Source organism: Dasypus novemcinctus, chromosome 17, assembly GCF_030445035.2.
Source record: "Dasypus novemcinctus isolate mDasNov1 chromosome 17, mDasNov1.1.hap2, whole genome shotgun sequence".
NCBI lineage: Eukaryota > Metazoa > Chordata > Mammalia > Cingulata > Dasypodidae > Dasypus > Dasypus novemcinctus.
In genome coordinates this window covers 5,025,961-5,041,276 of record NC_080689.1, presented here as the reverse complement: position 1 = coordinate 5,041,276, position 15,316 = coordinate 5,025,961, and the positions used below count along the sequence as shown (strand labels likewise).

General features: G+C 35.5%; 1 protein-coding gene across 11 annotated transcripts in view; it reads left to right on the top strand.

Annotated features, from left to right (window-relative positions):
• The window catches only part of TSGA10 (testis specific 10), a 142,362-nt gene that overhangs the window by 118,617 nt on the left and 8,429 nt on the right, over positions 1-15,316 (top strand). For 10 of the 11 annotated variants that reach the window (XR_009181082.2, XM_071208733.1, XM_004474371.5 and 7 more), the window contains 3 exons: positions 4,683-4,885; positions 6,944-7,048; positions 7,206-7,355. Coding sequence is in view for 10 of the 11 variants with exons in the window: in XM_071208733.1 (XP_071064834.1) it covers positions 4,683-4,885; positions 6,944-7,048; positions 7,206-7,355 (458 nt within the window). In the remaining variant the exon portion in view is untranslated. Of the gene's footprint in view, positions 1-4,682; positions 4,886-6,943; positions 7,049-7,205; positions 7,360-15,316 lie in introns of those variants that run through there. The other variant, XM_058278175.2, reaches the window with a different exon arrangement.

The window sequence follows — 15,316 nt, the reverse complement described above, 5'->3', positions numbered from 1 at the left end:
AAGTTTTAGAGAGGGTATTCCTATTAGGCCTAGGCGAGTTCACAAGAGGATATTACTGAACTTAGGTGGGATGAGGCATTCCATTTAGATAGAATGATATCCTGAGCAAAGTTATGAATGTGTAAGAAAGTATGGATTCTTGAGTGGATGGTAACTTACCATGGCTACTGTAGCATGCATGGAAGAAAGTAGCTAGAGGTGAGCCCAGAGAGACAGATGTTAGGGATATATATAGAAGTGTAATTAGTGTAATTAAAATATCAGCACATTTGGGTCATATTTACATTTCTGTAAATTACTAAACTCTATTTTTTTTTTAAGATTTGTTTATTTCTCTCTCTCCACCCCCTCATTGTTTTCACTTGCTGTGTCTGTTCATCTTCTTCGTTTCTTTAGGAGGCACTGGGAACTGAACCCAGAACCTCCTATATGGGAGGGAGGTGACTAATTGCTTAAGCCACCTCCGTTCCCTGCTTTATTGTGTCTCTCGTTATGCTTATCCTCTTGTGTCTTGTGTTGCATCTTCTTGTCATGTCAACCTGTCATGTCAGCTTGCTGTCCAGCTCACCCTCTTTAGGGGGCACCAGAAACCTCTGCTCCCTGCTTTGTTATGTCTCTCATTATGTTTTTCTTCTTGTATCTCTTGTTGTGTCATCTTGTCTTGTCAGCTTGCCATGACTGCCCATCGTGCTAGCTTGCTGTCTTCTTTAGGAGGCACCGGGAACCGAACCATGGACCTCCCATGTGGTAGGCGGGAGCCCAATCACTTAAGCCATATCTGCTTCCCACTGAAGTCTATTGAACTTATTTTGTTAGTCTGTTGCTTATTAGGAGGACATAATATATTTGAGAATCACATATCTAGTTTGTTTTTGTAAGAATCCACTATTATATTAATGAAATGGTACATACCAAAATTCCCAGGCTCCTCCTTAGATTTTTTATTTCTTTATTTCAGCAAGAACTTTTTTGTGATGAAATGAACTCATACATATACTTAGAGAAAAATTTAAAACAATACTTCCTTTTTTTCCCTTTAAAACATTTTTGCTTAATTATTTACATAGGAAAAGTAATACATGTTGCTTTAATAACTGAAATAATAATGAAATGCCAGCAAATACTATTTCAAACCTTATTAAAATGATAATACCACATGACCAAGGTGGTATATTCTAGTAATCTTTCTTAAGTTTTAAAAACTATTACCTTTAATTGTACACGTTATGCATGATTATTTTGTAAACTCATAATTTCTCTAATAAAAAAGTTAACCAAAAAAATCAGTACCCTTAGCAAAACTATATGTAAATCTTGATGATATGCTAACTTCTAAAATATTTTAAAGATATTTAATCTATATCATATAGCTCTAATAATAATCAGTTGCTCCCTACTCACATAGTGTTTTTGAAATACTCCTGACATTAATTTTAGTTTTTGTTTTGTGATTAATTAATTATAATTATCTTTCTTCTCACAATAAACTGTTATTGCAAGGGCAAGGACCATCTTATCTATCTCTGCATTTGTTGAGCTATGCTGTACATATAGGAGACACTTAAATAATATTTTTAAAAATTAAACATTCTATTTTGAGATAATTGTAGATTCTCATGTAATTGTAATAAATGATATAGAGAGAGCCTGTGGTCACTTTACCGGGTGCAGTAACACTACCAGGATATTGACTCTAGTGCAGTCAAGATACAGAAGACTTCCCTCACCAGGATGGAAGTCACATTCCCTCGTGGTGCCCTTTTGTGGCCCTACCTACTTCCCCCCTGTCCCTAAACCCTGCCTGAAACCTTGGCAACCTCTAAACTGTCTTCTGTTTCTATAATTTTGTAATTTCAAGAATGTTACATACATGGAATAATATAGGATATAACCTTTTTGGATTAACTTTGTTCACTCAGAATAATTCTGTGGATATTCATCCAGGTTGTTGAATGTATCAATATTTCATTCCTTTTTGTTGCTAAGCAGTAGTTGATGCTTAACCACTGAAGGTTATCTGGATCGTTTACATTTTTTGTCTATTACAAATAGAGCTACTAATGTACATAAATCTTCGTTTCTCTGTTAAAGCCAAGGAGTGGAACTTCTGGGTTGTATGGTAGTTACATGATTCATTTCATAAGAAATTGCTAAACTGTTTTCCCCATTTTGCATTCTCACTAGGAATGGGAATGTTCAGTTTCTCCGTGTCCTTGCCAGCATTTCTGTTCTTACTGTTTTTCATTTTGCCATTCTGATATGTGTGTAGTGCTATATCGTTATGGTTTCAATTTGCATTACCCTAATGACTAATGCAGTTGAACATCTTTTTATGTACTTACTTGTCATCTGTATGCTTTTTTTGGTGAAATGTCTATTCAGAATTTTTGTCTATTTTCTAGCAGTATTGTTCACTTTTTAAATATTGGGTGTTGAGAGTTCTTTATATGTTTTAGATATTAATCCTTTACTGGATATGTGGCTTGTAAACATTTCCTCTCACTAAGTAGCTTGTCTTTTCATCTTCTTAATGGGGTATTTTGCAGAGAAAAATTTTTAAATTTTCTGAAGTCCACTTTATCAAATTTCCTTTAATGGGTTACCTTTTTGGTCTTAAGAGTAAGAATACATTGCATAGCTGTGGATCCCAAAGATAATTCCTGTTTTTTTTCTTTTATAGTTTTAAGTTTTACATTGAATTCCACAAGCCACTTTGAGTTGATTTTTGATTATGTGTGAGACTCAGGTTAAGGTTCTTTTTTTTTTTTTTTTTTTTTGCTGTAAATGTTCAGTACCATTTATTGAAAAGGTTCTTTCTTCCATTGAACTGACTTTGCACCTTCATCAAAAAACCAATTGGGCATATATCTATCCAAGAGTAATGAAAATATATACAAAATATATGCAAAAAATATATATGCAAAAACATGTCCACATATGTTCTTAACAGCATTATTTATATAGCCAAAAGTAGAATAACTCAGATGCCCCTCAATGGGCATCTGATGAATGGATATCTGAGGTATTATCTTTGCAATGATATTTGTCAGTGAAAAGGAATGAGGTGTGGGTACCTGCTATAACATGGATGCCTCTTTAGAACATTATGCCCAGTGTAAGATGCCAGTCACAAAGCACCACATATTGTTTGATATCATTTATATGAAATGTCTAGAATAGCCAAATCATAAAGTCAGAAAATAGATTCACAGTTGCCCAGGACTGGGGTATGTGTGGGAAATGACTGCTAATGGCCACTTTTGGGGAATGACATTAGATTCTGATAACAATTGCACAACTCTGTTGATATACTAAAAGCCATTGAATTGTACGTTTATTATGGGTAAGTTGTATGGCATGTGAATTATTATCTCAATAAAGCTGTTGAAGTGAAGCTCCATTTTGTTCACCTGCCAGCAAAGTATATGAGAGTGATCATTTTAATTTTCAACAATACTAAGAAATTTATTAATTTGATAGACTAGAACAGTGAGTGGTTCAGCCACAGGCCATTCTATTCCCCACTGGACATTTAGCAATGGCTGGAAATGGTTTTGATTGTCACTCCTGGGGTCTGGGGATGCTACTTGCATCCAGTGGCTGGAGACCAGGCAAGCTGTTAAACGTCCTTGGCTGCAGAGGATGGACTTTCCCACCAATTATCTGGCTCAAAATTTTAATAGTGCCACAGTTAAGAAACTAAAAATAGCATTTTGTTTTAATTTGTGCTTCTTTGATTACTAGTAAGGGAGAAAACTTTTTCCCATATGTTTGTTAATTAGTTGTATTTCCTCTTCTGTAAAATTTCTGGTCATATCCTTAGACCGTATTTCTTATCTATTTGTTTGAATTCTTTATAAGAATCAAGAAATCTCTTTGTTGTACTTACTGAGTTTATTTTTCTCCAGTTGTTTCCTTAAAATTTTTGGTTATGTTTTTATTATCAAAATGTTTATTTTTATGTGGTCAAACATATCATTTTTCCATTGTATTTATAAGCCTAGAAAGTTCTTCTTCTGCCTACATACGCCCTCAATAATTTTTTTATTCACTTCTCTTTTCTAGAAGGTTTAAGTTTCTCTTTTCAGGTTTAAGTCTTCAGATGCATGTAGAATTTATTATAATGTGTATAGAGATAAGTAGTCTCTTTTTCTAAATAGTAATGTCTTCTTTCTCTTGAAGAAACAATTGACTTAAATTGGCTTACAGAGCATATTCTATGCTCCAAATACCTTCAACAAGGAAGACTTTTCATGGGTTATTGCAAGAGATGGCTTATGTAATTACTCCTTATATTTCTTAACTATGCAAATACAAATACAAAATGACATTCCATAAGGTAGTCAGGAGTTATAACTCACCTAACTCAGGACAAAACAGTAGTCACAGATGTCACTGTGTTGGTCTTGCAGAAATATATAATGAAATAGCAAACTTCCCGTGGAAATTGTTTGCAGTTTGAGAAATGCATTTTCTGAAATGATTAGATAATCGGGGAAAGTGATACTGTCTCTGTGTTTGTGTGTGTATGTATATTTGGTAAGAAGGAGGATACAATTTCAAATCAACGAATTAAAAGTGTCTTTAAGTTTATAACAAATTGAGGGTTTTGTGGGTCCCCTGTAATACAGCAATTAAAGTAAACGAATGGGAGTAAGTATAGATATCTTCCTATTATACAGATGGAGAATGAGTTAGATTCTGCCCGTTCTGAAATAGAACTCCTCAGGAGTCAGATGACAAATGAGAGAATCTCCATGCAGAATCTAGAAGCTTTGCTGGTGGCCAATCGAGACAAAGAATATCAGTCTCAGATAGCGCTTCAAGAAAAAGAATCTGAAATTCAGCTTCTTAAAGAACACCTTTGTTTGGCAGAAAATAAAATGTGAGTTGGTTAACAATATAATAACATAGTCATATTTATTAAATTTTTGATACTTTATAGGTTTGTAGAATTTAAAACCTAGAATTTAGAGAGTTTAGTCCCCCATAATTTTCTTTCTTTTTTTTTTTTTTAAAGATTTATTTATTTATTTAATTTCCCCCCCTCCCCTGGTTGTCTGTTCTTGGTGTCTTTTTGCTGTGTCTTGTTTCTTTGTCCGCTTCTGTTGTTGTCAGCGGCACGGGAAGTGTGGGCGGCGCCATTCCTGGGCAGGCTGCTCTTTCTTTTCACGCTGGGCGGCTCTCCTCACGGGCGCACTCCTTGCGCGTGGGGCTCCGCCACGCGGGGGACACCCTTGTGTGGCACGGCACTCCTTGCGCGCATCAGCACTGCGCATGGCCAGCTCCACACGGGTCAAGGAGGCCCGGGGTTTGAACCGCGGACCTCCCATATGGTAGACGGACGCCCTAACCACTGGGCCAAAGTCCGTTTCCCCATAATTTTCTATTAATGAAACTGAGGCCCAGAAATATTCTAACTTGCCTAAGTCTTAGTACTTGTTTCTGTTAAATATTTTTGTTATCTAAACATAAGTTTAATCATCTCTGTTGATTGTTTCCAGTGGTTCCTTGGGTATAATAGAACAACTAATCCAAATTATTCCCTTTAGGAAATATTATAACCAGATTAGAAAAAAAAAAAGTACTTCTGAGCGCAGAAGAACTTTCGTACTCCTGGAGCCACTGATGTGGTTGTCTTTCCATTGGTCATGTGGTAGCTCCTTGTGCATATGTGCAGGTGTACTGGGTACCTGGAAGAGCTCCTGGTTCACAGGGTGCTGAACACTTCGCAGAGCACTGATTTTGGCTTTTTTAGAATCCCTAGCATCACTAGCACATTACAACATCCCTGGCTGGAGGCTTGGGTGGAAAAGCCTACCTAGATATTGCATGCTTTTTAAAAAAATTATTAAACTGGCTCACCTCTCACAAAACATGGGAGGACCCTTTAGCCCCTGTTCTTGCCTGTCCTTCTATAGCATTTTTTCATCCAGCCTTAACCCTGCCCTCCTGTCTGAGCCTGAGGCCTGAAGAGCAGGAGTCGTGGTCTCAGAAATCAGCTGCTCAGCACAGGAGGCTCTGACTGAGCAGGGACAGCAGGCCAGGGCCAGTGTCCTTCAGAAATCGCCTCCAGGGTATGGCTGTGAGTGAAGCTGGGCTGTTGGGGTGCCTTCTGTCAGCTCTGCAAGGGTCGCTTTCTCAAGCTGGTAGGTGGAAACCTGACTTAGCAAGTTATGCCCAAGCTCCCGACCCAAGGTGTACCTTCTTTTTCAGACTGGCTGGTAAGTACTGTCACTTAGAACTTGTGAACATGATAAATGTTTGTGGTTTTAGTCTCTAAAGTTCAGATTCCATCAGTCTATAATGTAGTCCTGAAAGCAAGAAAAGAGGATAGAATGTTCTGTGTAAGCAGCCTTCATTCCTGTCATTGTCTCTGTGATACTGTGCCTTGTCACTGGGTTTTGAAGTGTTGTTTAGCGCTAGACAAATTCTTATTAAATGGAATAATTTCACGTGTTTAACAGTATGTACTTCAAATTTCATTATTAGTACATACAACACACTTGGTTGAATTAATATATATACAAAAGACTATTAATCATGATGCTAGTAAATTCCAGTGTTAATCATTTGCTTATTATATTGCTTATTTGCATTTATATAATTCTTCAAAGTATGTTTATTAAAATGATTTGCAGTGGACAGGGCACATAATACTGCCCCTTCTATATATGGGAAAACTGAGACGGAGAGGGTTTAACTAACTGAACAGTACTGGTGCTGTTTAAGCTTTTCGGCTAGGCTGCTTAGCACATTTACTACATCTAAAATTGGCATATTAAGTACTAACTAAATATATTAATACATTTATCCAACAAATCCCAGTTTGGCCTGGATCCAGCTGAAAAATCTTTACCAAAATGGTTGGATGTACTGTAGGAGTCTAGCCATATTATCAAAATGAAAGTTTAGTCAACTACTCTTATCATTTTTCACACAGGGCCATCCAGAGTAGAGATGTGGCCCAGTTCAGAAATGTGGTAACACAATTGGAAGCTGATTTAGACATTACCAAAAGACAACTAGGGACGGAGCGCTTTGAAAGGTAAGCTTATCTCTGCAGTGTTCAGGTTGGAAAGCATTGTTTTCCAGGTAACAACAGAGTTTGGTTATTTCATGATGCTTAGATTTTATTTGAGCTATGAGCTACATTTTTAATGTCTCTGAATATAAAATTTTAAAATATCACTATTTTGCTTTAGGGAGAGAGCTGTACAAGAACTTCGCCGCCAGAATTATTCAAGTAATGCATATCATTTGAATACTACAATAAAGCCAAACACAAAATGTCATTCACCAGAACGTACTCACCATCGGTCTCCTGACCGAGGCCTAGATCGATCATTAGAAGAGTAAGTGATTTAAGGATCATTCTTTTGGGACTATATAGCAATATATACAGTGACTGTTTGGGGAAGTAACAAAACCAAGAAAGAGTCTAGGATTACTAGTGATATTTAGCAATGATTACTGAGATATGTTGATATAAAAATAAAATATTTTAATTGCATTAGAGTTTTATATAAATATTATACTAAAGCGAAATATCTCTGACATTTTATCTAAGGTTTACATAAATTTTATTTTTTAAGTCTGATTTTCTTTTTATTGCTACAATGTAAAACTTTTTCATATATTTCCATTGCAAAATGTTGATTAGTACCATAAAGTACATAAGTTCTAGGAAAGTAGTAGGCTAATTTTTGTGAGGAAAATATTTTGAACACACTCCTACCAATAACAAACTTTTAAAAAAAATTTCATTTGGAATTAATTTCAAACTTACAAAAAGTTGCAAAAATAAAAATACAAAGAATATCTGAATACCCTTTTTACCCATATCCACTATTAAAATTCTACCCCGTTTGCTTTATCGTGTGCATATTGGTGTCTCATGAACTCATACTCTTAGGCAGGCTTCTTTTCTCACTCTCTTTTTCTTTCTCTACACACACACACACACACACACAATTCCAATACCCCAATTCCAAATCATCCTCATAGGTTTCTTCCTTGCCTTCCTTTATTTCATGTTTGTATATTCCTTCTACTCATTTGCTTAATCCCAGAAAATATCTGAAATAGTTTCAGAACGTCTTCACCCATGTCACTATAATAAACAGACCAATTTAAGAAAAGTTCAGGATCTGTTTGCAATTCTTCCTTCATACCCAGCACACTACTTTCCTCAAAACTTGAGGGTATGTAGTCAAACACTGTATTCATAAATTACTTGGATTAATTTTTCCTTTTTTCCCTTTCACTGTGGTTATGGTATTCATTTGAAATAGCATTAGATTAATTTGTTTCAAATTCTTTTCATTTTCCTCTCATACTCCTTCCTGTGTGAACTTTTGGTAATGATATATTCTTTTCCTTTCTTTCATATACAAAATGTAGCATACTGTATACGTCCCTTTATACTTTGCTCTTTTTACTTAGTAACATCTCCTGGAAATCATTCCATATTAGTTTGCAGAGCTCCTCCTCAATCCTTTTTACATCTGCATAGTACTCCAGAGTGTGAAGGTACCATGATTTATTCAGTCAATCTCCTATATTTGGACATTTAGGTAGTTTCCAATAATTTGCAGTGACAAATAAGGATGCAATGATTAATCATGTGCATATATATTTTTGTATTGTTGGAGCTGTATCTTCAGAATAAATTCCTCCAAGTGGATTGCTGGGTCAAAGTACAAATGCCTATGTAGTTTTGTTCAATTTTGCTAAATTCTTCTCCATAGGGGTTGTACTGTTTCACATTCCCACAGGCAAAGTGTGAGTGGACCTGTTTCCCCAGAGCCTCACCGGCAGAGTGTACTGTCAGGCTATTGAAGTTTTTCTTTATTAGAAAAGCTATGTGTTTATACAACAATCATGTGTAAAATACAGGACTCTTGCCAATATGGTGGGTGAGAAGTGGTATTTCAGTGTAATTTTAATTTAGCATTTTTCTTATTATGAGTTAAGTTGCATATCTTTCCATATATTTAAGGGTAATTTTTGTATCTCTTTCTGAATTGTCTATTCATTTCATTTGCTCATTTCTTTTTGTTTATTTTTCTAAAGAATTTTTGCTCTTTTCCCTCAAGTTAATTTTTAAAAATAAATTGATGAAATTAGCCCTTTATCTATGATATTTATTGGAAATATTTTCTCCTACATTGTCATTTTTCTTTTTATTTTACTTATAATGTTTTATGCCATGTAAAAGTTCTTATTTTATGTAGTTAAAATTTCAGTTTTTCTCTTTAATGCACCTGGATTTCTATCCATAGCTATAAAATATTTCCCCATACCCAGATGATAGAGGAATTCACCAATGTTTTCTTTTGGTACTTAGGGAATTTTACTTTTTACATTCAGATTTCTGATCCATTTATGAAGCTTATTTTACATATGGTGTGAGAAATGCATCTAAATTTACCTTTTTCCAAATAACACAATCCAGTTGTCCCCAGATCATTATAAAAAAGATTCTTTATCCCAGTGATTCATGTTTATTTCTGGACTTTCTAGTCTATTCCACTTACCTGTCTATTCATGTGCCAGTACCACACTAGTTTTATTATGTAGGCTTTATGGTATTTTTAATCTCGTAGGGCTAGTCCAGTAGTATGCAGGTAAACTGCTTATTCAAAGGAAGGAGTGAGGAGAAACCCTGATTTGTAGCACTTGCCAATTTCTGTGATGTAAATACTCTCACCATGACCAATTTTAAGCTATGATGATTTAACCACCAGCTAATAAAATCCATCCAGGAGCCAACTCCAGACACCAATGGCCTAGTGCCTCCTCAAAGCACTTCCTTTAAAGGTTTACCTGTATTTTCCTGTCCACTTATTTTTCCATGTGAGTTTCAGGGCCAGCTTGCCTAGCTCCAGAAAAAAAGCCCATTCGAATTTTATTGGGATCACATTAAATTTATAAATTAACTCAGAGAGAACTGACATCTTGATAATGTTGAAAAATAGATGTCTTTTCCTTCGTTCAAATTTGCTTTTGTGTCTTTCAGGAATTATTTGTAGTTTTCTTTATATAGGTTTTGAACATTTCTTAAGCTTATTCCTAAATATTTTCTTTTTGTTGCTATATAAATGAGGTCCATTATCATCTTTAAACTGGCTATCATTTGTGTATATAAATGCTATTGATTTTTGTGTGTTAAGTTTCTATCCAACTTGCTAAATTCTTTCGCTTCATTAAAATTTGACATTGATCTCAAGGATTTTCTAGGTATCCTCTCCTGTCATCTGCAAAAGAGGTAATTTTTTTTTTCTTTTTTCTTTTTCTATTTCTCTGCTTTGAATTATTTCTCTACTCTAATTCCATTAGCTAGTATCTTCAGAATACTGTTAAATATTAGTGAGGAAAATGGGCATCCTTGCCTTGATTCTGATGTTAACAGGAACACTTCTAGGGTTTGCCATTAAGTAAATGGTGTCTTTAAGACTGAGGTATTGTATCTACCCATTCCTAGTTTCTCAAGATTTTTAAAATTTGGATTAGGTGTTTAATTTGCCACAGCCTATTTCAATTTCTATGGAGATGTGGTTTTTCTCTTTAGCTTTATTATAATAATATGGTAGCTTATATTAATTGATTTTTTAATATTTAGCCATATTTAAATTCCTTGTATAAACTCCATTTGGTCATGGTGTCTTATTTCCTTAATGTTTGCTAAAATTTTACTTAAGATTTCTACATCGATATTCCTTGACGATATTGGTCCATAATTTTCTTTTTTGTGCTGTCTTTATTGGGCTTAGTTATCAATGCTGGGTTTGCTTTGAAAAAAGAATTTGGAAGTTTTTCATTTACTATGTTCTGAGACAGATTATGTGTCATTGGGGCTACTTGTTCTCTAAAGATTTGGTTGAATTCTCCTGTGAAGCCACCTGTGAAACCATAGTTCTTTTTTTGTGGGATACTTCCTTGATGACTTTCCCTATTTCTTCTTTGGAAATTGGTCTTTTTATGCTTTCTATCTCTACTCTTATTTTCCTAAGGATTATCCATTTCTTCTATATTTTCAAATTTATTTGCATAGAAGCAAGTAATATAGTCTCATGACTTTTAAAATTCCCTTTGATTCAATAGTTTTTACTTTGTTGTCATTTCTTATTTTGCATATTTGTGCTACCCTCCTCTTCCTCTTGATTACATTAACCACTGTTCTGTTTATTTTGTTTATTGCTTCAAAGAACCAGGATTTTGATTTCTTGATTTGATCTATTTTTATCTTATTCTGTTTTTATTATTTCCATACTTGTGCTATCTTTTCATTTACTTTGTTATTTTTCTAGCTTTTTAAATTGGGGATTTAATTTATTTATTGCCATTATTTCATTTTTATTGATCTAGGTGTTTAGGACTATGAATTTTCCTCTGATCACTGCTTTAAATGTAATACATTTTTTTTCTTTTTTCTTTTTTCTAAAGATTTTTTATTTATTTCTCTCCCACCCTCCCCCCAGTTGTCTTCTCTCTGTGTCCATTCACTGTGTGTTCTTCTGTGACCATTTCTATCCTTATCGGTGGCACCAGGAATCTGTGTTTCTTTTTGTTGTGTCATCTTGTTGTGTCAGCTCTCCGTGTGTATGGTGCCATTCTTGGGCAGGCTGCACTTTCTTTTGCGCTGGGCAGCTCTCCTTACGGGGCGCACTTCTTGTGCGTGGGGCTCCCCTATGTGGGGGACACCCCTGTATGGCACAGCACTCCTTGCACGTATCAGCACTGGGCATGGGCCGGCTGCACATGGGTCAGGAGGCCCTGGGTTTGAACCACGGACCTCCCATGTGGTAGGCGGATGCCCTATCCATTGGGCCAAGTCCGCTTCCCGCATTTTTCTTTTATATTCTAATAAGACTAAGTTTATTCATTACCCTAGTAAAAGTTCTAATTACAAGTATCCAACAACATAAAAAGTACAAAATTGATTTGTAGATTTCTAATATATTAATACAAAGTGCATGGCTACATACAATACATCCTACAGGCAAAGAAAGGTGGAAGGGGAAAAAGAACTGTGGTTGAAGTCTAGTAATAGAATAAATAAATAAATAAGTAGAGATAATCCATATTATAGTATATTCTACCACCAATACTGCAGTCAAAATGTACCAAAAAAGCACATTTTAAGTATAACTCAGGAGGAAGATGATAATGCCTGGGTCTCTTGTAATACACCTCAAAGGCTGTGGGAGAGCTGACTCAACTCTCTGTGTAGCCTGTGCTTTGGGTGGCATGAAGCATGTAGGTTTTTCCAAAAGGAAGAATTAGAGAATCTTAAGTTCAGATTAAGAACTATAAAACTATAGGGTACCTATAAAAAGTGGCTCATACCTTATTGTTATTTATACTACCCAATTTTTAAAATCCTGTTTTAAAAATAAGCACTGAGTCAGGTTATTAAAAGTTAGGTAAAAATGCTCTTCCCTCATGAAAAGTCTGAACTGGTGACTTTTTTTTTCCTGGAATTTTATAAATTAGGCAATGAGAGTATTTTGGTTTGGATTCAAGTGAGAGGCTTTTAATGGAGATTTTAGAATTGAAGAGCTCCATGTTCAGGATCTATTTATCACCTACTATGTCAATGTTTTCTTCTGGTAGAGTTTTACTTTAAATACAGTGAAAAGGGGGGAAAAAAAACCCTAATAGGTTAAAACAAGTCAAACACCTACTCTACACAGATAAAATCTTCACAAAGGTCACCTGAAGTAATCCAGAGTTAAAACTGAATTGTACAGATTTTAGTCACCAGTCATATAACACAAAGTCAATTATATACACATTCAGCAGGTCCTCCAAGAAATGTGCCCCAAGAAGCATTAACCTTTGTTTTGAGGACTTGCACATTTTATTTTTCAGGTAGTTTAGGATTTTTAAGTGTATGTTCTTTACCAAGTAGTCATGAGAATACAGCGTCCCTCCAAACTTTGGTACATCTTTGGCTTGTGAAAACAAAACAGCTTTTCTTCTGAGCAATAGTCCCTACAGTGTCCTCTTAGAGCAGCTTGATTGGCTGGAAAAAAGGTGAAGGTGAAGGGAACTGGAGTAGTTCAAAGGGTGTGACTGTATAAATGTGATGGGTTCTTATATGTTATGTTCTCATTATCATTATATTTCAGAAACTCTGAAATTTCTATTTGTATTTTTACTTTTATCCAAAGAGTTGTTAGATAGAAAATCTTTTAATTTTCAGATGGAAGATTTTTTTGTGTTTTGGTTTCACTTAAAATTTCTAGGGTTACTGCATTGTGATTACAAAATGTTATCTGTACTTGCTGTACTTTGTGGAACCTACTGATGTTTTCTTAGTGTTTTATTTAGTATCTGATCAATTTTTGCGAACAGTTCCCGTGCACTTGAGAAGAAGAGATATTTTTTCTTGTCAGGATTCCTATCAGCATATATCTAAAATATCTTTTTAATTGTTTTTAAGATCTTTTATAGCCTTAATTTTTATCCATTTGATCTGTGTTTTGTATTGAGGAGTGTGTTAAAGTCTTCTATTATTAGTATATTTTCATTTCTTCTTGCATCTCCTGTAATTTTTTGTTTTATAGGTGGTTACTATGAGATTTGTGGCATAGATATTCTGAACTGCCATAGCTCTATTGTGGAATAAACTGTCCATCTCTGATGCTTTTTTTTGGGTGGGGGGCTTGATGTCCACTTTGTCTGGAATCTGAGTTGCCTGTTTTGTTACTGTCTCCATTTGTCTGATAAATCTTTGTCCATCTCTTTACTTGTAGCCTTTTTGACTCTCTGCATTTAAAGCATATCTTTTATATACAGCATAGATTTAAATTTTTCTTTATGAGCATTTTTTAAATTCATTTTTAAAAATAGGTAGGTTTATTCACTTAATCGATATGACTGTTAAGTTCAGCCTCAAGGAGGAAGAGATGAGATGTGGGGGCATTTTTGGGGGTTGGAGTTGTCCTGGGTGGTGCTGCAGGGACAGTTACTAGACACTGTATGTCCTCCCATGGCCCACTAGATGAACTGTGGGAGAGTGTGGGCTATGGTGTGGACCATTGACAGTGAGGTGCAGTGGTGCTCAGCGATGTATTCACCAAGTGCAGTGAATGTCCCATGATGATGGAGGAGGTTGTTGTTATGGGGAGAGGAGGGGGGGAGGGGGGTGGGAGGTATAAGGTGACCTCATATTTTTTTAATGTAACATTAAAAAAAAATAAAGACAAAAAAAATTGAATGCAAACAATAAAAAGGTTTTAAAATATTAAAAAAACGAAAAACTTCTGACATTATCTTATGCTGTGATTATTGTGTTTATTATGTGATATTTACTATGTTTCTTTCTCCATTTGGTTAGTACTCTGCTTTAAAAATTTCTCTTTTGGTATTTAGGAAGGTTTGAACATAGCAATTGTCTTTGTATTAATATTTTAACAGTAATATCCCAAATCCCGTTTATTCTTAACCCTTTACTGTTTTGAACAGTGTTTTTGACATCTACCTATTACCTCTACACTAGTCAGTGTCCGTAACTTACTTTCACTCAACTACCAATCTGTTTTTGTCCCTGTAGTTTTACCTTTTTCAGAATGTCATATAAATGGATTGACTTTCACTCTGCATAATGTGTTTGAGATTTATCCAGGTTGTCGTATGTATCAGTGGTTGTTGCACTTTCTTTTAAACTTCTGGGTAGTATTCCACTACATGGATGTACCACAGCTTTTTATTTTTTAATTTTTTGCTTTTATTTTGAAATAATTATAGACTCATAGGTTGCAAAAATAGCACAAAGAATCCCTTGTGTCCTTCCACTAGCTTCCTCAATGATAATATCTTTTTAAAAAAGATTTGTTTATTTTCCCCTTCCCCCACCCTGCTGTTTTTGCAGTCTGTGTCCATTCGCTATGTGATCTTCTATATCTTTCTTTTTGTCTTCTCTTCTCATTTTTCTCTCCTCTAAAATTCACTGGGATTTGATTTTGGGGACCTCTGATGTGGAGAGAGGTTCCCTGTCAGCTGTGCCACCTCAGTTTCTGGTTTCTGCTGCGCTTCACCTTGATTCTCCCCTTTGTCTCTCTTTTATTGTGTCGTCATCTTGCCACATGACTCACTTGCATGGGTACTGGCTCACTGTGTGGGCAGTTGGCTTGCCACACAGGCACTTGGCTCACCATGCAGGCACTGGTGTGGGCCCTTGACTTGCTATGTGAGCACTTGGCTCACCATGTGGGCACTCAGCTTGCCGTGTGGGCACGCACGTGGGCAGTGGCTCACTGCGCAGGCACTCAGCTCACCACGTAGGCACTCATGCAGGCACTCAGCT